The sequence below is a fragment of the Notothenia rossii genome, assembly GCF_949606895.1.
Source record: "Notothenia rossii genome assembly, chromosome: 5".
In the NCBI taxonomy this organism is placed as follows: Eukaryota; Metazoa; Chordata; class Actinopteri; order Perciformes; family Nototheniidae; genus Notothenia; species Notothenia rossii.
In genome coordinates, this window is record NC_136903.1 from 78,721,279 (window position 1) to 78,744,906 (window position 23,628).

The window sequence follows — 23,628 nt, forward strand, 5'->3', positions numbered from 1 at the left end:
TACACTTTAAAGGTAATTTTGCAGTAACGCTGTCATGTCGCCCATTTTATCTGAGACACCTGTCTTATAAAAGAGACAATGATCACAGTTTGTTTACAACACTTTAAGCTTTAAAGAGGGATTATTTGATTGATGCTTTAAATGATTATTGACACAATGTAACACATGCCTTCACAGCAATCATTTAGTAACTCAGTGTATTCATTAAAAGAGATGCTTTTTTCTGTGCAGTTTTCTAATTAAGTTTTGTCATTCAGATCATTTGAAAGAAATTCCTGAGAACATTTAAAAAAAGATAAGACCAACAACAAAACACAGCATCTACCTCAGAAACACAAACAAACTGTATCAAATTGAATACCAGATATAACTCAAAAGATCCAAAAATGTTACTATTTAAATTCATTCATATTCAGTGTCTATGTATTTCTAGTCCTGAGCTTTTGTCTCTTGACCAGCAGTTTTACCTTTGAGGAGAGACGTGATATACTGCGGCAGCTTCAGCAGGATACATTAGGAAAGAATTCTGCATGGCATGCTCTTTCCACTGCTGCATGTTGCGCTGGAGCTTTTAGAGGAACTGTAGGCGGATAAATTAAGGAACAAGGTCCTCAAAGTACTCAGTTTCTTCACCAACAGCTTTACTGCTGAAAGACAAACAGGAAATAACTGGCAAACTCAAAAAGGATGACGTGCTTTGTGATGACTGCTAAAGCACCTGTTACGAAGAGTGAAGCAGGTAGGACCCAAACGCAGATTACACTTGACGATACCTTTATTTCAAGGACTTTAAATAAACTTGGACAAACAAAACACTCTTCGGTGAACTGGGTCACATACAAAAGAAGCACCAACACTGAACACAGGAGGAGACGAGACTAAATACAGGGAGGGGTAATCACAAGACGAGAAACAGCCGGGCAGGGGAGGAGAAACACAAGGGCCACAGGTGAACACAATCAAACAACTAGACACAGCAGGGAAACTAACGACGGGAGGAAAAACACAGGGAAAAGGACCAGACAATAACCCAGGAGAAAAACATGCCAGCAAAACCCAAACATACAAAATTACCAACGTGACATAACTCTAGGAGTGTGACAGCACCTGCCTTCGGTGTACCCACACAAATTCACACTTAGTGTTTATTTGCATCAAACTGTACAGCAGTATTGTTGGAATAAAAGGTGGGGTTATGCTGCTGTACAATATATATTTTCTACCTTTTGCGTAAATGCATTTCCTATCATGTATTTTAGTGTTCGTATTAAATATACGCTACACTTCCATACGTAATTAAGCACACACACAATTAACTTTTTTGGACTGTGTTTTGGACTTTTATGTATTCGACTGCACTCCAATCTTTATGCCTCACTCTCTACACACACACACACACACACACACACACACACACACACACACACACACACACACACACACACACACACACACACACACACACACACACACACACACACACACACACACACACACACACACACACTCACAGCATTTTTTCCATCCCTTAATCCCAAACTGCTTAAAGAAGCGAAGTGGAGAAATCCCTTTACAATGTCTGGGCTCAGCCCTGTTTGGTAACCACTTGCTATCTCACATTATGGTTGGAGGCAGAGGTGCAGCATTACTCCAGACGCCCCAGAACCTTCTCTCCGCTCTATGTGACTCTCTGACAGAGGTTGACGTTGTGCTGTCAGAGCTGCTCTCTGTATCTGACTGTTGTATGAGGTTCAATAAGCATTGCAATTGCAGGATTGAATTGTACATAGTACAATAGTACATTTTGTGTGTGTGTGTGTGTGTGTGTGTGTGTGTGTGTGTGTGTGTGTGTGTGTGTGTGTGTGTGTGTGTGTGTGTGTGTGTGTGTGTGTGTGTGTGTGTGTGTGTGTGTGTGTGTGTGTGTGTGTGTGTGTGTGTGTGTGTGTGTGTGTGTGTGTGGAGAAGACAATAAAAGCAGAAGACACTGCCAGGAGGAAAGGGTTAGACCTCATGAGAAATTAAAGAGACATTTATTTTGTCTAGACAGTGATATGTTAAACTTTCTATATATCACTTGTCTGTCCTGTTATAAAAGACTCTAAAGCTGCTTTCACATGATACGAGTAAAAACGCCTCTGCGCTGGCATTGACGTCCCCAAGAAAGCGCTGCCGTCCGACTAGATCGAAGCACCACCATCGGCCACTGCTCCAAAAGGTTGCAGATGAAGTTCGAGTGATTTCCACTTTGACTTAGTTACCGTTTATCTTTTGGGCAACAAATCAGATCACAGCTGTATTTAGCGACGCTAGCTGGCAGAGGAGGTAACAGTAGAAAACGTCATGTGAATGCAGCTTAAAAAAGGTTATGTATTCATACCTCTTAGCTATTCTGACTTAGTTGGCATGTATTTCCATTTTGTTTCTAGCAGTGAAGTAGTTATAGGGGAGATGCAGAGAGATCCTGAAAGGCAGCGGGATGAAGGAATGAAAGGATGAGCTATGAGCATGAGAGGTGGCCTGTTGAGGCTCTTTGCCCTGATTGAAAGAGACAGTGAGCTCTAACATATGTTGGTGGATTTGGGCTGAGCTCCTGTCTATTGGAGCGCCCCTGTGGAATAAGGGAAAGTAAAATGAACACGCTGACCCATTTTCCCCCTTCCCTCCCGATGCTCCTTCCCTCTCTCTTCCCTCTTCAGCCGCCCCCTCCCACTCCGCTGACTTTTCTTTCCGTGTGATGGGCAGAGTCAACAGAGACCCAGTTTGTTTTGTGTCAGTTGTGTGTGTACAGAAAGTAAGTCTGTAAGAGTGTGTGTGTTTGTCTGCTTTCTAGTGTGCTGTTTATGTGTTTGGCCTGTCCCACTTGATGCAATGTTGGTTTATACCTATAAAGTAAAACACCTGCAAACAGGTGAGTTTACAGGACAAATATCAAAAGCACAGGGCGAATTAAGAGGGACACTGAGCATTTTCAAAATGCTGTCCATATAACATGTTTAGTTCCTGATCCTGAATATTCTTAGAAAAAAACTAGACATTCATCGTTTTGACAAACCGTTAGTCATGGATGGTTTACAAAGCTTTGTGTGTGTGTGTGTGTGTGTGTGTGTGTGTGTGTGTGTGTGTGTGTGTGTGTGTGTGTGTGTGTGTGTGTGTGTGTGTGTGTGTGTGTGTGTGTGTGTGTGTATTTATGTGTGTGCCTGTGTGCGTTTGAGACTAGCATAGAGAGCATGCCACTGGGTATTAGTTTGGTCTAAAGCCAAGCCTACAGGAAATGCTAACAAAGCACAAAGAGATGTTCAAACAATATGCACACACACACCACCATCAACCTCTCACACACACTGGCACAAATTCCGATATACACCAATCTCTGCTACACCGCAGATCATATTTAAAGAAACTGTGTGACTCTGGCCTTGTCCCTGACGTATACTGCAGCACTGTGGGCCTCTCACCCTGAATCTGATCAGGTAGAAAGAACCGAATAAAATATATGACTACTCAGAGAGCTGCAAGATTTTTGAAATATTAGTTTTACAAGAAGGACAGAAGCAGGGAGTGACACTTCACCTCCTTTCTTCCACTGATATGAGGAGACTTCTGTCAGGACATGTGTACGCTGCTGTGATTTCTCTGAGCGAGACAGAATGTGGAGACCCTTTAATCCCAGACCAGGGCTGAAGCTTATCATTTTCAGCAGAAGACATCTGACATTGTCAGGATTTCACAAAATCTTTACAAATTTATTGCACGTTATCTTGCAGTAATGGTGTATGGTGTATTTATTGCATTAGGTTAATAGATATCAGATATCCAGTAAATACATTGTCAAATACAGAAATGCAAAAAGCAAGTGTAAGAACTATACACCTTAAAATATGTTTTTTTTAACCTGGGGGTCCCAACCCAAGATTATTTATAGAGCTAGCAACATGGTTCTGGAGAAGAAATGATATAACATAATACATATGAAATAATATATTTTTCTCTGGGGAAGGCTTTTTACATTACACTGCCTATAATTTGCCATAGAATTAGTTTTATTGATCGAGAGTCAAATTGTGCATGCAGTTTATAACAAGGTATTTTAGGGCGGGTCATGTTGAGAGAAAACAAACACATCAGCCTGATTATTCTGCGGGGTTTCAACTTTGAAAATGTTGAGAACCACTGCCTTGAGGCCTCGTTCACTCCAAAATGACAAACTGCCAGGCAAAAGCTATTAAAGTTTATTTACTGTAAAAACCAAACACGCAGCAGGTTAGTGCTGCAGTTCCATCACAGCCTTCTCCCAAATCTATTAAAGTTAATGGAGCCTCCTCTTTACAGCTCCATAAGAGCATAACATGTCTATCAATTTGCAATCCCTGGTTGTTTGTGGAGCTGTGAAAGGGTGCTGCTGCTATCTTGAAAAGTGTGGGACACAGCTGAGATGAAAATAGACGTCAAACACTGCGCATTCAACAGACTTGGGCATGTAGATAATGACTTGAAATGTGAAAACGCCTGTCCTTGAGCCATAAGGCCTTAAAGCTTATTGTATATATTCACTCTGCTGTAAAACTGCTTGATGTTTTCTTTGTTTCAACCTCAACATGGCACTGTTACAGATGATATTGCGTAACATGGAAGTCAAAGGTATCTCACAATTACGTCTGCACCCAATACCTTGCCACCGGTTGGTACAAAATGACTATGCTAGACTGAAGATTGCTTTAAACATGTTATTGATGAAACTGAGTGGTTCTCAACCAACCAGAAACCATTCATCGGTCAGGTTTTTCAAATATAAAGGCTTTAAAGTCTGGAGCGCTTAAAAGCTTCAGTTAAGTGCATAGCCATCTGTCAAAATCAAGGAGCTTGCAGAATGAATATCAATAAATCTAATTCTTGTTACCATCAAAAGATATATTCAAACATTCATAATCAGTGCTGCATGTTTGGTATAGGAATAAAAGTCACAGGCTGTTGATTTTTCTTCTACAATTACATCATGTCCAATATCATTTGCATAGTTTTGTCACATTAAGGCTGTATTGTTGTCCTTCAATCACAGTTAACACACTGTGGATATGTCTTAGAACCAGCGAAGTCAAAACCCTGACCCTTTTTCTGTTGTACTTTGCACAAGTGTAAATTAGATCTTGACCATTTGCTTACTTAGACACACTGCTAATTCTTTTTGCACTTGCTACTGTAATGTTATGGCTCCCAAAAAGACTATAGGCGGACGCTGAGGTGGGCAGAGCTGAGGTTGTATTTATGCAGATCCGATAGCACAGTCAGTGCCTCTCCTCTTATCGCAGGTGGACAGAGAGCTTTTCCCCAGACAGCTTCCCTCGGACAACAAATGTTCTTTTAGGAGAAGCCAGCCTGAACTGTCCATTATTTAAGCCTGTCCTCGCCTCACCTGCTGATAAAGTATTCCTCCTGCAGGTCCTAGCATCCTGTCTCTGTGTCAAAGAATGTGCTTGTGCCACCCTGACAACAAATCCCTGTCAGCCACGCCCAGATGTGTATGCACCCTCAGATTAGAGGGTAGATATAAGTGCTCAGTTTCACAAAACTAGAGCCTGTTATGTTGTTCACTGATACAGTTTTAACCTGTGTGTGTGTGTGTGTGTGTGTGTGTGTGTGTGTGTGTGTGTGTGTGTGTGTGTGTGTGTGTGTGTGTGTGTGTGTGTGTGTGTGTGTGTGTGTGTGTGTGTGTGTGTGTTGTAGGAGTTTGCCACCCTCACGAAGGAGCTGAACATATGCCGGGAGCAGCTGCTTGAGAAGGAGGAAGAAATATCTGAGCTCAAAGCTGAAAGGAACAACACCAGGGTATGTGTGTGTTGTGATGCTGATTAAAACCAACAATGTTTCTTATCTCAATATTAAAAATTATCTTTGCTGGTTGCATGCATTCATGTGTGTGTGTGTGCGTGCGTGTGTGTGTGTGCGTGTGTGTGTGCTGTAGCTGCTGTTGGAGCACCTGGAATGTCTGGTGTCTCGTCACGAACGCAGTCTGAGGATGACAGTGGTGAAGAGACAGGCACCCCCACCATCAGGAGTCTCCAGTGAGGTGGAGGTCCTCAAAGCTCTGAAGTCGCTGTTTGAACACCACAAGGCTCTGGATGAAAAGGTGGATATATACACAAACATACACACATTGCATTATTTGGTGTTTTGATGACATGTGACTCCTACTCTATCGATAGACTTGCTGTCCTCCTTCAGAAATCTGATCAGTTTGGTTTAGTAGAGCTGTTCATGAAACTCAGCACATCATGAGTTTTGAGTGAAACACATGGAGGAAGTCTTGAGTTAGCATTGACAGCACACAGCAAATTAAGTCGCAAATGGGAGTAGATGGAAAACTGAGAGATATTATGTTACTTATAAAAAAGAAATACAAATAAAATAAAATAATTTAAAACATAATAAATCCTCTTTTTGTTACATTTCCGTTCAATTTTGGTCATAATATTATCTGAATAATGTTTGCATTATTTTTATACTCTTACATACAGGTCTGATTACAGACTCTTTTCACCTCTCTACATTTGTATTTTGAGTGTGGATAGTAGGGTCCATAACATGAACAAAGATGATTTAAGAGCAATATTATAATGAATTCATGTTTTTCAAATGTTCTAGTGACATTGTCAAAACATTGTTATTGTACAGCCCTAATGGTATACTAGCCAATTGAATAAGGACATTGATTGTACAGCACTCTCTTTTTCAAGATTCAATTCCTGTGTTTCTAAATCATGCCCAGGATTGTGCTTCGACATAAGTCTGTGTGTGTATCCTCAAGGGTTTGGACTTTGTCTCGATGTGTGTGTTCTTGGTGTGTTTGCAGGTACGTGAAAGGCTTCGGGTGGCTCTGGAGAGGGTGTCCTCTCTGGAGGGACAGCTAACAGCTAGCACACAAGAGGTAAGGTGTGTGGATGTGTGTGAACAATCGTGTGTGTGTGTGTGTGTGTGTGTGTGTGTGTGTGTGTGTGTGTGCTCGTGTGTGCTCGTGTGTGTGTGTACGTGGCTGTGTGTGGTTATTGGTGAGTGAAACATCTGTTCGGTCCCTTGTAGACATCTGTTGAGGCCTCCAGTCTCCAGATTTGATCTATGCTTCAAGTGTTACACTGGGTGACACAAAGCACCCACATCTTTCTGTAGTATTTTATTAAAACATGTCATTAAAGACATCATTATAAAGATAACAAATATTTTTAATATTCACAGCAGGCTCAGTTAAAGCAGACTCCCAGTGGGTTATGTCAGATTTAAAGTCAAAGCTGCCACTGATCTCACAGTGTTATAAGAGGAGCAGACCCCATAATTCATATTTATAGTTATGTAAAATATGTCATGTCTGGAGCATGCTGGCAGCCAGAAAGCCAGGCTTCCAGTTAATGAACTAAGTTTTGTTCTTGGATCCATAGACAGTACATGTGTGAGTTTGCTCATTGTGTGTTTTTCTTTTTAATTCACATTGCAGTTGAACACGGTGAGACAAAGGAAGGATGGTGACTCATTGGAGCGAACAGATGGATCCAAACCTACATGGAAGGTCTTCCTTGCTGTGTGATTGTTTTTCTGCTCGGTGCTTTATCTTATATCAGCCTAAACCAGGGGTGTCAAACTCAAGGCCCGGGGGCCAAATCCGGCCCGCGACTTAATTTTCTGTGGCCCAACAAGAGCTCTGAAAGAATATAATATGTTTATTATACGGTTACATGGCGATTTACAGAAGCACATTGCCCATAAACTACATGTCCCACAATGCATCTCAAATTCTCAGATTTTGACATTTTTTATGTCACTTTTTTTTCTTAAAAATTTAACTTTTTCCCCGAAATTTCCTTTTTTTTTCTTTTAACTTTTTTTTCCAGAATTTGGCTTTTTTTTTTTAAATCATTTTGTGACATTCTCACTGAATAGACTTGCAATTAATTGCCCTAGACTTTATTACCCTATCAGATAATGATCCAATGCAGAGGCCATCATGTAATATAATACTTTATTTTATATATATTAAATATTTATATATGTATTTTGATATAGTCTTAAAGTTAAAACCGGCCCTTTGAGTGCAACCACAATTCCTACGTGGCCCGTGATGAAATTGAGTTTGACACCCCTAACCTAAACTATTCTTCCTGGCTGTCAGTAGTTGCCTTTTCATCTTTTCATCATATTTCTATCTTTCCGCCACACATGAACACAACTATTAACACACACACATACACACGTTAGGCTAGTGAAGCTAAATGTTTTATGAATCTTCCATCAACTTTCTTGTATTTCTAATAGCATTTAGACTCGTCGTGCACTTTATTCAAGCTCATTCTTCCATGTTTTGAGGCCAGCCCTGAAAGGAGCACCCATTATGTCTCTGTGTCTGAGTCCATCCTCAGGGAGTAACCAACCTCCCTGTGATTAAACAGCAGGGCCTGTTTGTATCTTGATGGAAATCCCCCTCCTCTGAAAAGGCCAGCAGCCGATGAAGAGCAGAACAAGACCCTCTTACTGTGGCTCCTTTTCTCTTGTCTGAGGATATAGAAAGCTAAAAAAGCAGTGTCAATATACAGTAGTCCTGTTAAAGGAATAATCAATATCTTACCATTTAGACAGTATGAGAGAAGACGAGTGAGGGATGAAGAAAGAATTGACTAAAGTGCAATACTTTGCAGGAAGAGTGTAGTTTAGATGTCCTAGAGTGTGAGCTGTGTGAACACACACTCTGTCCGGACATTTATCTGTAACGCCTGCTGCTCTGCTGACAGTCACTGCCCCGGGATGTTGCAATTAGAGGATATTTTAATTCAAATTCAAAATGCCATAAAATCATGACAACATGTCTTTTTCAGCAGGAACCGTAAGTAAAACCTCCTTAGGCACATGTTGTACCGGATGTGAGCCACACATTGTCCGTCACATGGGGCTGTACAATGTTATTTCCACAGTCCCTAGGAGTAAATCTAATGAGCTTTTCTATAGCCACACTGGAATTATGCACAATTGCACAAACCACCAGGTGTTTTTATTACACAGCCTCAGTCCATTCAGCGCTATTCCCCCGCAGTGTTTCTGTGTATGTTTATGTTTCTATAAGGTATTCATGAGCAGGCAAAAGTGGAACATGGGGGAGGGGGGGGTCCCACTAACTTTGGCTGCCCACTGTTTTGCCTGTCTGAATATTCGTCCCCGAAGGTTTGTTTAATTAAGGCCCTGGAATTAACTGCATTTTGAGATGTGAAGAGAAACAACTTCAAAACAACAACATGGCAGCCTAACCTCACACAACCCACTCTTGTATGCATAACATTCATCACTTTCATATCTAGGTCATCCAACTCTATCGAACAACTTTCATTAATCTCCGCTCATAGTGGGCACACTTTGATGTGGCTCTTATTCATTATATAATGTTTTGAGAGAAGGTGCATATTTTGCGATTCATTCAGTGTGTCCACCTTACAGAGACTGCCCAATGGCTCCATAGACGCCCACGATGAAGGCAGCCGGGTGTCCGAACTTCAGGAGCTGCTGGATCGGACCAACAAGGAGCTGGTCCAGAGCCGCGAGCACTCTGCCACTCTCAGCGGTCGCATGGCCGATCTCGAGGCAGAGCTCACAAATGCACGCAGAGAACTGTGCCGCAGCGAGGAACTGTCAATCAAACAACATAGGGAACAGAGAGAGGTGAGAGCAAAGGAAGCGTGCGTTTGTTCTGGGAGCAAGAACCGAGGACAGCAGGTTACAGACACACAAATGTTGCACCCTGCTGTTTTGTGTTGAAAAACATGGTTCTAAAATTAGACTATATATTAAATATATCGTCATTATTTAAATCATATAATATTCACTGGCATTTCTTATGTTTGCAGAGAAATGGCTAAACACGTTATTGTGTTATTGCGTTTTACACTAGTAACTATTGACATGCTAGATTATTTAAAAAAGCAAAACATGTGATAAGAGTTTTCGAAAAGGATTTTAATGCTTGATGGTAAAGCAAAAATAACTATAAGTATTATCGGTTAGTGCAGATGCTTTCAGGCTATAATACAGGTGTAAAGTGACGGCTGTCAATAGTCACTTTTTCCACAGAATACAAAAATGAAAATTAAGACATTTCTCAACGGAAAGGAATTTTTGCTGCTCTCTTCATTAAGTGACATACATGATACTAATTTAAACATGTCTTGTATACTAACTTCAAAATTCCATCATACTATGAAGGCTTATACGGATATGTGTATGTATCATAAATTGTAAAAGAGGGAAATTAAGTCATACATCTAGAGATAAAGTTCACTTGGTATGTCTTCTGGCCATACTTGTTGTTGTAGGCTTGTCTCCTTTGGTTTCCCAATTTGTTTTGTTATTGTGTCTCTGCACCCACAGAGGGAGGATATGGAGGAGAGGATAACAACACTAGAGAAACGCTACCTGGCTGCTCAGCGGGAGACCACACACATCCACGACCTCAACGACAAACTGGAGAATGAACTGGCCACCAAGGACTCGCTGCACCGCCAGGTAACACACACACACACCATCCACCAGGCATACTACACAGCGAACCAGTGTCAAAACTACAACACAGTGAGCGGCTTTTTCACCAATCAGTTAACGAAGCCTGACATTAAGGACCAAATCATATTTAGAAAATGTGCCATGTCATTATTCCGCTAGGATCAGGCTTCCTAGGATGTGTTGTAGTCCAAATGTGTTGTTAAGTGACACAAAAATGGAGTTGTGTGAGATATGAATTCAGGCATATGTGCTCCATCTTTCTGTATCTCAACAATTTCATATTTCAGTTCTTGAAATGGACTTCAATGTATATAAGGAATTGAAGAATATTATAGTCCTTATGTGAGGCAGCATTAGAAACATCCTGCTGAAAGGTTCATGTGTAGTTCAGGGTCACTCTGAGTTTAGCTCCACATGGGGAATTCAAGAAAAACATCCTCCATTTGTGCCCCATGCCTTGTGCCCTTTCTACTCACTGGCTGCACTGCACTGATTAAACCTCCCTTGTGATTGCACTAATGTCCCTCTTGTTTCTTTGCGTGTGTGTGTGTCAGAGCGAGGAGAAGGTCCGCCAGTTGCAGGAGATGCTGGAGATGGCAGAGCAGAGGCTGGCTCAGACCATGAGGAAGGCTGAGACGCTGCCAGAGGTGGAAGCTGAACTGGCACAAAGAGTGGCTGCACTTTCCAAGGCAATGCACACACACACACACACACACACACACACACACACACACACACACACACACACACACACACACACACACACACACACACACACACACACACACACACACACACACACACACACACACACACACACACACACACACACACACACACACACACACACACACACACACACACACAGCTGTAGAAACCATAGTCAAAGGGTACTGATGCAATAAGATGAGCATCAGTTATTTACATACACAAAACATTGATGCAGGTGGACATTGAGCACAGTTACAGAGCTTATAGTGGCAGTTGTACTTTCATGTAAGTGTCTCCCCCTGCAGGCTGAGGAGCGCCATGGCAACGTGGAGGAGCGGCTCAGACAGCTGGAGTCACAACTGGAGGAGAAGAACCAAGAACTGGGAAGGGTGCGTGTGTGTGCATGTGTGTGTGTGATGCACCAGCCCTGCAGGGATTCTCTGACCTCTCTGTGTGTGTGAGCTGATGCTTCACATTAGTTGGACGCCTTGAGTCATGGCTCTGTGCTCCTTCATGCATATACGTAACATACACACACACACACACACACACACACACACACACACACACACACACACACACACACACACACACACACACACACACACAAACACACACACACACACACACACACACACACACACACACACACAAACACACACACACACACACACACACACACACACACACACACATTCACTCATGCATTGTTGCATGAATTTGAACCGAGTACACATTTCTTGCTACAACTGACCGCCCCACAACAATGATTGGCTGCTATCTTTAGACTGGATAATTCACAAGGCACATTTCTTTCACTTCCTGTGTGATATCATTTATTATCATTTGCTATATTTAGTCAGGGCTTTTTGAGGACACATATGTGTGTAAGTGTGTGTTAATTTGATTAGAATTACTGTGGAATGCATATTTAAAGCCCAGCATTTCTAATGTAAGGGAAGGCGTTTAACCCTTTTTCATCGTCACGTAAATTACTGTAATTACTGTAAATCATTCTGGCTGTGAGTTCCTTTGTTGGCCAAGAGGACCTATACCTGGCAGCTGGTGATCTAGGGCTAAATACATCCTTCATCCTTTAATCCATGCTTGATTAGCTGCATAAATACATCTAAATGGAGTCTGTTTCAAAAGAGAAAATGTGTTGAAGTCATTCCGCCCCCTCGTCTGGTTCTCTCACCAGGCTCGTCAGAGAGAGAAGATGAATGAGGAGCACAACAAGCGCCTGTCTGACACCGTGGATCGTCTGCTCACCGAGTCCAATGAGAGACTGCAGCTGCATTTGAAAGAACGCATGGCTGCCCTGGAGGACAAGGCAAGGCCTGCAAACATACATTCATCTGAGCAGCAGCTCATATTGCAGATCTTATTGCCTCTCAGAATAAATGAATATACAGTGAAGCACATGTTGTACTTGGTAACACAGATTTATTTTGACGCTCTTTCATGGTTTCCTTTGTCTAGAACTCCCTCATTCAGGATCTTGAGAACTGCCAGAAACAGCTTGAAGAATTCCACCACACCCGGGTCAGTACGACTCAAATGAATTAACTAATCATTGAAAAGTAGAAGTATCTCCATTGACTCCAAACCAATGCAGCATTGTAATGCCCTGGACGAGTGGGACTCTCCTCGTTGTATTGGATTTAAGTGCTTCTTATATTTTAATGAAAAAGTAGCATTTATTTAAGTTAAACGGCTCATTTTCTTTCAATAGCTTTCTTATCCCTTGATCCAATGATTTGAAATCAATTAAGCAATGTATTAATACACTAATACACTTTACCAGATATTATTACTGCACTGGATAAATAGGACACACAACTTATTTGATTGGATTTTGGGCCATTTTCTTTTTTATATGTATATTGTTATAAGCTTATTATAAAAATTCTTATTTCCTTTCAATAGCTGTCATGTCACGGACACAATGAATCAAAATCCACACCAGACATTATAACTACAATGAATAAAAAGGACACACTTTTATATAATTTCAGTCCACCTCCTATTTTATAAAATTAAATGAACACTGAATCTTGCAAGACCAATTCTGAAATACATTTGACTGGTTGGTACTTGAAATGTATATCAGAAATGTATTTTAAGACCCTCTGATCAGAAGCCAGGACATGTACTGTACTATAATTGAGCAACTTCTGGTTCAGCCCCCCCTTTCATAAAAGAATGCAGTGGAGTGGAGTTATGCTTAAGTTACACTTTAAGAAGGACATTTGAATAAATGGCCCACAATGTTCATCTCTCCCTCAGGAGCGGCTGATTGGAGAGATTGATAAGTTGAGAAATGAAATCGACCACTTGAAACGCCGCAGTGGAGCGTTTGGAGATGTGTCTCACTCTCGGTACACACACACACACACACACACACACACACACACACACACACACACACACACACACACACACACACACACACACACACACACACACACACACACACACACACACACACACACACACACACACACACACACACACACACACACACACACACACACACACACACACACACACAGTACACCTCTTAGCATGCTCTCTCATATACACTCTCTGAAAAATGCCACTGTGTACATTATTGATGGAAAGCTGTTTCTCAGATCTCACCTTGGAAGCGCCAGCGACCTTCGCTTCTCTGTGGTGGAGGGCCAAGATGGCCACTACAGCACAACTGTGATCAGGAGGGCTCAGAAGGGCAGAATGTCAGCGCTGAGAGACGACCCAAACAAGGTGTTACTGATGTCTTTATCAGGCCAAAACAACCCTGCACTTCCTCACATACACATACACTAAGCAGATGACTTACATAAGATCATGTGTAAACTATTCTTCTTCTAACCACACGCTTTATCTAAGTTCATGTCCGCTTTGCTAATAAGTGCTTGGCTACCTAACTTGCCATTCTCTACTAACCTCTCTGTCTCTCTGTCTCTCTCTCACCTGCTGCCATGGACATGCTGTCTGATGTAAGTTTCCTATTCATCCATGTCTTCTCACATCTGGCCACATATTTCCTACCTTATGTCTATTTTTAAATGTATGCATTATTAAATGTATTCATGATCAATGTAGTGTAGGTGTATCTAATATGGGGACTTCATCTACAGATGTTAAAGCTCACATGTGTTTGTTTTTCCAGGTGTGCGCTGTGTTTGAACAGGACTACCCGTCTCTCCGCGGCAGCGTCAGCCACCTCCTCGGCAGCGACATCGAGGCAGAGTCTGACATGGATGATGACGTCAGCTCCACCCTGCTTTCCCCCAGCGGGCAATCTGACGCTCAGACTCTGGCTCTCATGCTGCAGGAGCAGCTCGATGCTATCAATGAAGAGATAAGGTGACAAAGCACAGGCACATTATATTACAACACACAACAGTTTCATGATCCCCATGGGGAAAGTGGGTCAGTGCAGCAGCGAGAAACAGGATACAGATAAAGGGAGAACGAAGTATTCAAGATAGTACAACTAATAATTACAAGAAAGGGGAAATGTTGATACTGCAGCAATATTAACACGGCCAGCAGCTGATAGTGGCATTAGATCAGGATGATGACATGTCGATATGACTCTTCATTCTTCAGTTTGATTCCTGCTGGAAGAGGATGCTGTTTATTGCAGTTTACAGTAATAAAGGTTCTCGTGTGACACCTCAGAATATGCTTCTGGTGAGGAGATGCAAATGCATGCTGATTATGCTGCAGAGGAGCCAGACTCCCCGGGAGAAAGAAATACTGCTATAAATAGATATTTTTAAAAATGCAGTATTTCTCAAGATCTTTTATTTTTTAAGAATAGTTTAATATAAAAAATACAATTTCTACAAGTGACAATTAAAAATCCAAACCAATAATTATTCATAAAAACACTTAAAAAAAGAATAATAATCATCATTATTGGAAACATTAACAAGTATAGGATGAATCCAGATATACAAAGTAACATATGTTATCAAAATACAATAGAAAAATAATTGTGGAACTTTACATCAAATACTCATTGCTCCAAAGAAATATGCGTTAAAAAAATAAAAAATAAAAAAACACAAACATAGAAAATACATTTGATTCCACATAAGTAGTGTTATACTTAATTAACACAGAAATCCAAGGGGTGTGTTGTTGAAGAGATGGGATGTCTGTTAACTGTGAATGTGTGTGTGTGTGTGTGTGTGTGTGTGTGTGTGTGTGTGTGTGTGTGTGTGTGTGTGTGTGTGTGTGTGTGTGTGTGTGTGTGTGTGTGTGTGTGTGTGTGTGTGTGTGTGTGTGTGTGTGTGTGTGTGTGTGTGTGTGTGTGCATGCAGGATGATCCAGGTGGAGAGGGAGTCAGCAGACCTGCGCTCTGACGAGATTGAGTCTCGTGTGAACAGTGGCAGCATGGACGGCCTCAACGTGACGCTGCGACCCCGGGCGCTGCCCACCTCCGCCACCGCCCAGTCCCTGGCATCCTCCTCCTCCCCCCCCACCAGTGGCCACTCCACACCTAAACACCACTCACGCAACGCCAGCCACCATCTAGGCATCATGACTCTGGTCAGAGCTCTGCATGTCATACAGCAGTGTGTTCATTGTAATAAAAAAGCTGTATCAGTAACTGGATGTTGTTTTGTTTTTTATAGCCAAGCGACTTGAGGAAACACCGCAGGAAAGTAGCGGTGAGTTTGCAAGTACAGCTGAAGTTTTTTTTTGTCCAACTGTGGCTCTTTTGACTGAGCTGAGTTTCTTGTCTGACTCTTCTAGTCTCCGGTTGAAGTGGACAAAGCTACTATCAAGTGTGAGACATCGCCCCCCTCGTCCCCCCGAAGTTTACGGCTAGAAACAAATTTCGCCCAGTTCACCGGCAGTCTAGAGGACGGCAGAGGGTACACACACACACACACACACACACACACACACACACACACACACAAACACACAAAAGCAACACAGTATTATAAATCAGCATCAGTAGGTACAGACTTGCTGTCAGGTTATTTTATGGGTCCACTTAAACTTTTTAACAACACATTTGGAAGATTTTAGCGTTTTCAACTTTATCTGTTTTAACTGTTTGCAGCAAGCAGAAGAAAGGCATCAAGTCATCTATTGGCCGATTGTTTGGGAAGAAGGAGAAGGGTCGAATGGAGCAGACTGCTGCTGTGTGCAGGGATGTTCAGCCTCTACCGGCCCTAACAGGTACATTTCATAATGCTAACGGTATCCCATAGTCAAGCCGACATTCAGACAATGTGTGTTTTGTATGTAGAGATACAATTGAACACTGTTGCGCTGTTTTCCAGACTTTGACATGGGCATCGGTGACACTATGACTCTGGGAAAACTGGGCACGCAGGCTGAGAGGGATCGCAGGATGAAGAAAAAGTAAAAGAATCCTTTCTTTTTGTGTTTTTGTTCATTTAGTTATGTTCACCAAACGTTTTCTCTCTTATGTCTCACTTCTCTTGTTAGACACGAGCTTCTTGAAGACGCCAGGAAAAGAGGCCTGCCATTTGCTCATTGGGACGGCCCTACTGTCGTCTCCTGGCTAGAGGTACTCCTCCAATCTACTTATATCTATTAACCATACATTTTTACAAAACCTGCCTCTGTCTTGCTTTCTTTATGTCAGGTATTATGCTACTACTATCTAATAAATAAGATAAATACAGTCATCACAGCCTGATCTGCAGCCCCTTCCCCTTTCTATCTGACCTTTTATGGCGACAATATTGGTGACGTTGAATATCTTGATGACTCTCACCAGCTGTGGGTGGGAATGCCAGCGTGGTATGTGGCAGCGTGTCGTGCCAACGTGAAGAGCGGAGCCGTGATGTCAGCTCTGTCTGACACAGAGATTCAGAGGGAGATTGGCATCAGCAACCCTCTGCACCGACTCAAACTGCGCTTGGCCATCCAGGAAATGGTTTCCCTCACCAGCCCCTCTGCACCCCTTACCTCCAGAACGGTAAAATAATACGAACAAATATACATCTGCATACACAAACAGCGGGAAAATAAATGAGCACATGGAGTTACACACAAATGTAATCCAAGGATTGTGAATATGATCACATTACCCGACACAAAACACTCAAAACATCCTCCACTGTCAGCTCAACCTTCACTCTGCACCCTGGGGTGAGAACTCTTCACTCTGTGTTGCTTTTTTTTTTGTTCAGACCACAGACTCTTCCGCTGCCATAAATTGCATGTGGATCTGTGGGAAACAGACACACACACAAAGTGCCACATATAGCTACAAGCTACCTGCCTGAAATACACTCCCTCCCTTGGCATCACTCAACACAATGTTTGTCTGTGTGTGTGTTTGTGTGTGTGTGTGTGTGTGTGTGTGTGTGTGTGTGTGTGTGTGTGTGTGTGTGTGTGTGTGTGTGTGTGTGTGTGTGTGTGTGTGTGTGTGTGTGTGTGTGTGTATGTATGTGTCTGTCTGCGTGCGTGCGCGTGCGTGCGCCTGCGTGTGTGTGTGTGTGTGTGTGTGTGTGTGCGTGTGTGTGTGTGTCTGTCTGCGTGCGTGCGCATGTGTGTGTGTGTGTGTGTGTGTGTGTGTGTGTGTGTGTGTGTGTGTGTGTGTGTGTGTGTGTCTACGGGTGTGTGTGCACATGGGGGACGGTTTGTGTGAAAATACACACTTGCTTTTGTACGCATGTGTGTGTTCGGGTGTGTGTTTTCGTCCTCTGAGCAGTCCTCCGGAAATGTGTGGGTGACTCATGAAGAGATGGAGAACCTGGCTTCCTCCACTAAAGCGGTCAGTACCATCTGGGTGCTCCCCTCCCATCCCCCCCATCCAACACTCTCTCACCCTCACACTGTCCCCACCGTGACACACATGTCATCTCCCAGAAGACCCCTTTATATACACACAATATCACACACTAACGCATTATTGTGCTCGTACTGGTATTTGTATGTGGTCGTCGGATTTAACTGTTATAACCGATTACTTTATGATATGAGTTTTGGAGATGTGCAATAAAGGTTAACTGCAGTTTGTGTGTGGGTGTATTTCCTGAATGTTCAATACGTGTATCTTTAGTTATCCCCTCTCTCTCTCTGAACTTGTTATTGTCTCTAACCACGCTGCCACTCAGGACAATGAGGAGGGCAGCTGGGCACAGGTGAGGTCGCTGGTATGCTAACATCTATCTCCACACATTCTACACACACACACACACACACACACACACACACACACACACACACACACACACACACACACACACACACACACACACACACACACACACACACACACACACACACAGAGATACACTCAAATGTGTTATTTAAATAAGAGAGGGCCGCCAACTCAGTCAATATTAGGCTCTGCACACAGCAAAGTGGAAACAGAGGCAGCAGAGGAGACAAAATATTGGTCGGAAACCAAAATAGTTTTAATGTTGGCCAAATTCTGTTTATCTTAGTCATTATGTTTTTTTCAGTGAACTGAGCCTTTAATCAAGACTGATCACTTTGTTTGATAGAGACACATTGCAATCTTTCTACATTTTGGCAGTTGCATGTTTTATCTGTGTTAAAAAACCCTACGTAGTCACTTTACCTCACACAGACATTTCCTACCTGATAACAGCTATTTTCAGGGCAGCAAATGTGTACAAACTGTGCTTAATAAACTTGAAATGTAATATATGTACACACATTTGAACAAACTGTGCTTGATCAACTTTAAAACAAATCTGTGTAGTGAGAAAGGTCATTGGCGTAGATTAAATGCTTTGTATCCATTTTCACAGCGCACATGTTGACCTTGACAATGAAACAGAAGCAACTAAATGGCATTTCATTCATTTCATTGATTTAAGCCGTGTCTTCCTATTCTGACACGGCTAAATGTCTTCTGTGAAACGGTCCTATTGGTTCATAGAGTTATGTGGTCACTTCCAACATAAATCTGAACAGAGGTCCAATGAGAGGGAATGACTGAAAGCATTAGCGGCTGTGCAAGGCCTTTAAAATGATGAGGTGCTCATGTTTTAATGTCCTATCCAGTAGTGATAATGTTCTGTTAAAAACAAAGAAAACCCCAAGGAAATGTATGTCAATAGTGCTGAAGAAAAAGTGTATACCAGGGCCCTTGACCTGCAACACCAAAATAGAAAGTGTTTCCAATGTTATAATTCACACCTGTGCTTTTCCTGTCAAAGCTTTTCTAAAGCAATGGCTCTGTTACCACTTCAGTAGCTTTTAGCATCAAAGCATATTGTTTTCTTTACATACAACAGTCCCACATCCATATACGTATTTACAATACATGTATATATGACAGAGAGTAGTCTCTCTTCTCCTGTTTCACAAACGAGTAACATTATGTCCTCCTCTCCCTGTAGACTCTGGCATATGGCGACATGAATCATGAGTGGATAGGGAATGAATGGCTGCCCAGCCTCGGCCTGCCTCAGTACCGCTCCTACTTCATGGAGTGTCTGGTTGACGCACGCATGCTGGACCACCTGACCAAGAAGGACCTTAGGAGCCACCTCAAGATGGTGGACAGCTTCCATAGGTCTGTAGCTGAGCAGCCGTTTGATCAGCTTCCCTTTCATCTGCTAACTGGACACATTAGCAATGGAGATGAGAAGGCTAATGATGTGCTTGTGCTTTTTCTATGTTTGTGTGTGAGCTTGTTTGCTCCTTCATGTTTGTGTGTATTTCTATGTTCGTGTGTGTGTGTATGTGTGTGTATATACCAGGGCTAGTCTGCAGTATGGGATTATGTGCTTGAAGAGACTCAATTATGACAGGAAAGAACTGGATCGCCGGAGAGAGGACAGCCAACACGAGATGAAAGGTACACTTTACAAACACACTGTTACAAACAGTGACAAAAATGCAAGCAGACACACTTATACAAATTCAAACACAGTGCAAAGGATTGCAAACATCCACAGTCTCATCGGGTCAGAGTACCACCTAGTGGTTTGGCCTGATATTGTCCATTTGGCCTAAGCATTGAAACAGCTGCACCTCATACTGTCAAAACGCCAGCTGAAGCAAGCCTACAATCTTATGATCCAAAGCTCCACATACCAAGAGTGGTCCACGCACACACACACGCACGCACACACACACACACACACACACACACACACACACACACACACACACACACACACGCACACACACACACACACACACACACACACACACACACACACACACACACAAACACTTAGATCTATCTAGCGCTCTTGCCCTTTTGACCTTGAGTTCTGTTCATGAACTTGACTCAGCTGTCATTTAAAATCAGAGTCCTGCCCTGTTTACGCACACACACATAGACACACACACAGCGACACAGACATGCACAAACACCGCCTGTTCCAACTTGGAAAGCTGGATGACAGCTGTGCTTTAAATGAACAAAGGGAGTGTGCCAGTGAGTTGACACTATGTGGACATGAACATTATCTCGTTATGTCTCTCTCTCTTTCTAGCTCCTTTACTCTAATAGAATTTGCTCTGATTTGCTGATAATAATGTGTGCTGACATTGTATAAACATTATTATACCTTGAGTATTAGCCCCTCTATTTTCTTTAGATGTGTTGGTGTGGACCAATGAGCAGGTGATCCATTGGGTCCTGTCCATTGGTTTGAGGGAGTATAACGGCAACCTTTTGGAGAGCGGCATCCACGGAGCTCTCCTCTCTCTGGACGAGACCTTTGACTACAGCAGCCTCGCACTCATCCTGCAGATCCCTATGCAGAACACACAGGTGGTTATACAGGAACACTGTTGACACTCAACATGCAGTTAGAAAGTGATTCAAAAATCATTTGAAATGTTTAAGAAATATACCAATATGATAAATAGTTACATTTCAATGACAATAGACAGCTGTAATGATTTGTGTAGTCCCACAAGAAAGTTAGCATTGCCCAGGTTCCTTGACAATAAAGTCAGTTGGATTTTTTAGCTATTATATTTTTGATAATAGTAGAAAATAATCTCTGTGGGGGACAAGAGTTTATGAATCACATATTTTTTTAACAGGATAATCTTCACCAATGATTTTTTTTTTTTTTAAGCGTAATTGCACCAGAATTGTCAACTAACTGCCACTAAGCTAAAAGAAGACTTGTTTTAAGCGCAATGAAGTTTAGTAGTCTCATCAAACACTTATCAACACCCACTTTTAAATCAAAAAATGTAAAGATGGGGTTGTTTTAAGACATATTTTATTTCATAGAACAAAATGTTTGTGTTAACCTCTGACATTATTTCAGGCCACTAACCAAAAAGCCTCTTGACTTAGAGATGGAAGTGCAAAACTGCTTACTCAATCCTGGTCTTTGATTTAGCACTCTTTACCCTGCTTCCCACTCAACACTTTTCATTCCCAGGACTGTAACCTTATGGCTGGCCTTTTGGGCTTCCTGCAACCAGTCCATCTTCCAACAGTCACAGTTGTTTTTATGAGATTGGTTGATTTATTTTTTGGTGACTCAGTTTGTGTGCAGTCAGCATTTCTTCTCAGTGCTGGCCTCATGCTGCCAACTCTTACTTCAGCCTTAGATTCTGTATCAGTCGTTCTCTGATAAAGAGGCCTCAGTTGTTTTCAATCGCTGTCAAAGGCTTCAGATTACCTGCCCAGAGGTTTCATACTGATCAACTAAAAACATGAAGGTACTTCTAATCGATTGAGGTATTTCAAGAGCTTTCATTGACATTTTGCCATTAGCTCATGCTCATTACTGACCCTGTTTGATACGCTTACAGCGTCTCTGTGTTTCACTGAGGTTGTGTGTGCTGTTTTTCAGGCACGGCAGGTACTGGAGAGGGAGTTCAACAACCTGTTAGCCTTGGGGACCGACCGTCGACTAGAGGAGGTGACCTCTCAAGCTGCTGCTTTGATCAAATATAGTTGAAAAAGGTTGGAATGCTTGACCTTGCCTTTCTCCCTTTCCCTGTAGAGTGGGGATGACAAGTCTTTTCGACGCTCTCCATCGTGGCGCAAGAGGTTTCGGGCGCGTGAGGGAGGGGTGGGGCTGGGCATGATGGCGGGCTCCATGGAAACGCTGCCTGCTGGCTTCCACATGCCGTCGATGTCCATGCCGCCCTCTGTGAACTTGATGACCAAGAAACAGCTCCAGTCTGAAGGTGTGTTACAATGCTAACAGCTCCTCTACCTCATTTATTTTGCTATGTTGTGCTTCTTTGTGCCTGTTCTGACTGACTAACTGCATGCTGGTTCCTCTGTCTACCTCTCTGTGCCACGTCTGCTCAAGCTCCACCACCGGCCTCACCGAGACTCGACCCCTCGGCCGTGCGGACCTACTCATGCTAACTTCTGTCTGCTTACTAACAGGAGCGCTAGTGCTAACAGGTAAGCTAACAAAACAGTTCCTCAAACTGCTAAACATGCAGGTTAATGTGCTTTTAACCAGCATTGCCCAGCGGTGTGGCATGACGCAGGAACACTAACTTTACTGACGCAGGCTTGTGTACTGATTTTTGATGATGAAATATGTGAGTTTTTGCCTCTTATCGAATCCTCAATTTACACACAATCATGATTTTACAGGATATAGTTTTGTTCAAAGTCTATAAACGGTCATTCTGAATTACTGCTCAGCACTGGCGTTCATCTCAGAAATTCCACTATTCATTAGCATGTGCAGTGTTTTTATTGTTACATAGTATTAAAGGTGGGGTAGGTAAGTTTGAGAAACCAGCTCGAGATACACTTTTTGTTATATTCCATGGAATGCTCTTAACATCTCGATAGCAATGAATATCTGAAGTGCTTTGACAAAAAATCCATAATAAAATGTCATCTGTGGAAGCCGTAGTGCTGTAAAAAGCACGACCAATCATTTTAGCCGGCCCGGCAAAAGTAACTGGATGTACTACCTGCCTGTCAGCCTTCCATCTGTGCACAAACTTATCTCTTGCCCTCATTGGTCATGTGCGCGTTCGTGTGTGTTGGAGGAGGGGCTCTGTAAGGAAGTGGTAGATTTTTCAAATTCTAGCGCACTCGAGCTGGTTTCTCCAAAATTACCTACCCCACCTTTAAAGCTGCAATGATTAGTTTATCTATCTATTCCTAATAACTAATCATCATTAATAATGTATCTTTCAAGTAAAAATCAAGGGGAAGAAGTTAGGATTGGTCTCAAAAAGCTCTGTTGCTTCTCAAACTAAATTAATCAAGAACATATTTGGCATATTAATCAAATTGATGAAAGGATTTTTATTATGTCTTTAATAACTGCGCAAAACCTTATATTGATTGCTGCTATACATTTTATTGAATTACATATATAAGATATAGATTTTTGGCATTAATCGGCTTCCAGCAATGTAATTAAGATTTCCAATCTTACTATAAAGGGTCAA

The 23,628-nt window shown here is 42.2% G+C and overlaps 1 protein-coding gene across 7 annotated transcripts in view; it reads left to right on the plus strand.

Moving 5' to 3' along the window:
• The window catches only part of ppfia4 (PTPRF interacting protein alpha 4), a 54,382-nt gene that overhangs the window by 29,112 nt on the left and 1,642 nt on the right, over positions 1 to 23,628 (plus strand). For 2 of the 7 annotated variants that reach the window (XM_079683170.1, XM_079683176.1), the window contains 28 exons: positions 5,722 to 5,823; positions 5,960 to 6,124; positions 6,848 to 6,922; positions 7,484 to 7,555; positions 9,469 to 9,690; positions 10,396 to 10,530; positions 11,082 to 11,216; positions 11,544 to 11,627; positions 12,440 to 12,571; positions 12,721 to 12,783; positions 13,528 to 13,619; positions 13,875 to 14,004; positions 14,414 to 14,610; positions 15,576 to 15,804; positions 15,891 to 15,926; positions 16,012 to 16,133; positions 16,328 to 16,446; positions 16,551 to 16,632; positions 16,720 to 16,801; positions 17,015 to 17,215; positions 17,954 to 18,016; positions 18,360 to 18,398; positions 19,617 to 19,792; positions 19,980 to 20,077; positions 20,829 to 21,004; positions 22,050 to 22,118; positions 22,203 to 22,389; positions 22,518 to 22,615. In XM_079683170.1, coding sequence (XP_079539296.1) covers positions 5,722 to 5,823; positions 5,960 to 6,124; positions 6,848 to 6,922; positions 7,484 to 7,555; positions 9,469 to 9,690; positions 10,396 to 10,530; positions 11,082 to 11,216; positions 11,544 to 11,627; positions 12,440 to 12,571; positions 12,721 to 12,783; positions 13,528 to 13,619; positions 13,875 to 14,004; positions 14,414 to 14,610; positions 15,576 to 15,804; positions 15,891 to 15,926; positions 16,012 to 16,133; positions 16,328 to 16,446; positions 16,551 to 16,632; positions 16,720 to 16,801; positions 17,015 to 17,215; positions 17,954 to 18,016; positions 18,360 to 18,398; positions 19,617 to 19,792; positions 19,980 to 20,077; positions 20,829 to 21,004; positions 22,050 to 22,118; positions 22,203 to 22,389; positions 22,518 to 22,576 — 3,342 coding nt within the window. In that variant the 3' untranslated portion in view covers positions 22,577 to 22,615. The remainder of the gene's footprint in view (positions 1 to 5,721; positions 5,824 to 5,959; positions 6,125 to 6,847; positions 6,923 to 7,483; positions 7,556 to 9,468; positions 9,691 to 10,395; positions 10,531 to 11,081; positions 11,217 to 11,543; positions 11,628 to 12,439; positions 12,572 to 12,720; positions 12,784 to 13,527; positions 13,620 to 13,874; positions 14,005 to 14,413; positions 14,611 to 15,575; positions 15,805 to 15,890; positions 15,927 to 16,011; positions 16,134 to 16,327; positions 16,447 to 16,550; positions 16,633 to 16,719; positions 16,802 to 17,014; positions 17,216 to 17,953; positions 18,017 to 18,359; positions 18,399 to 19,616; positions 19,793 to 19,979; positions 20,078 to 20,828; positions 21,005 to 22,049; positions 22,119 to 22,202; positions 22,390 to 22,517; positions 22,616 to 23,628) is intronic. The other 5 variants (XM_079683171.1, XM_079683173.1, XM_079683175.1 and 2 more) reach the window with 5 other exon arrangements.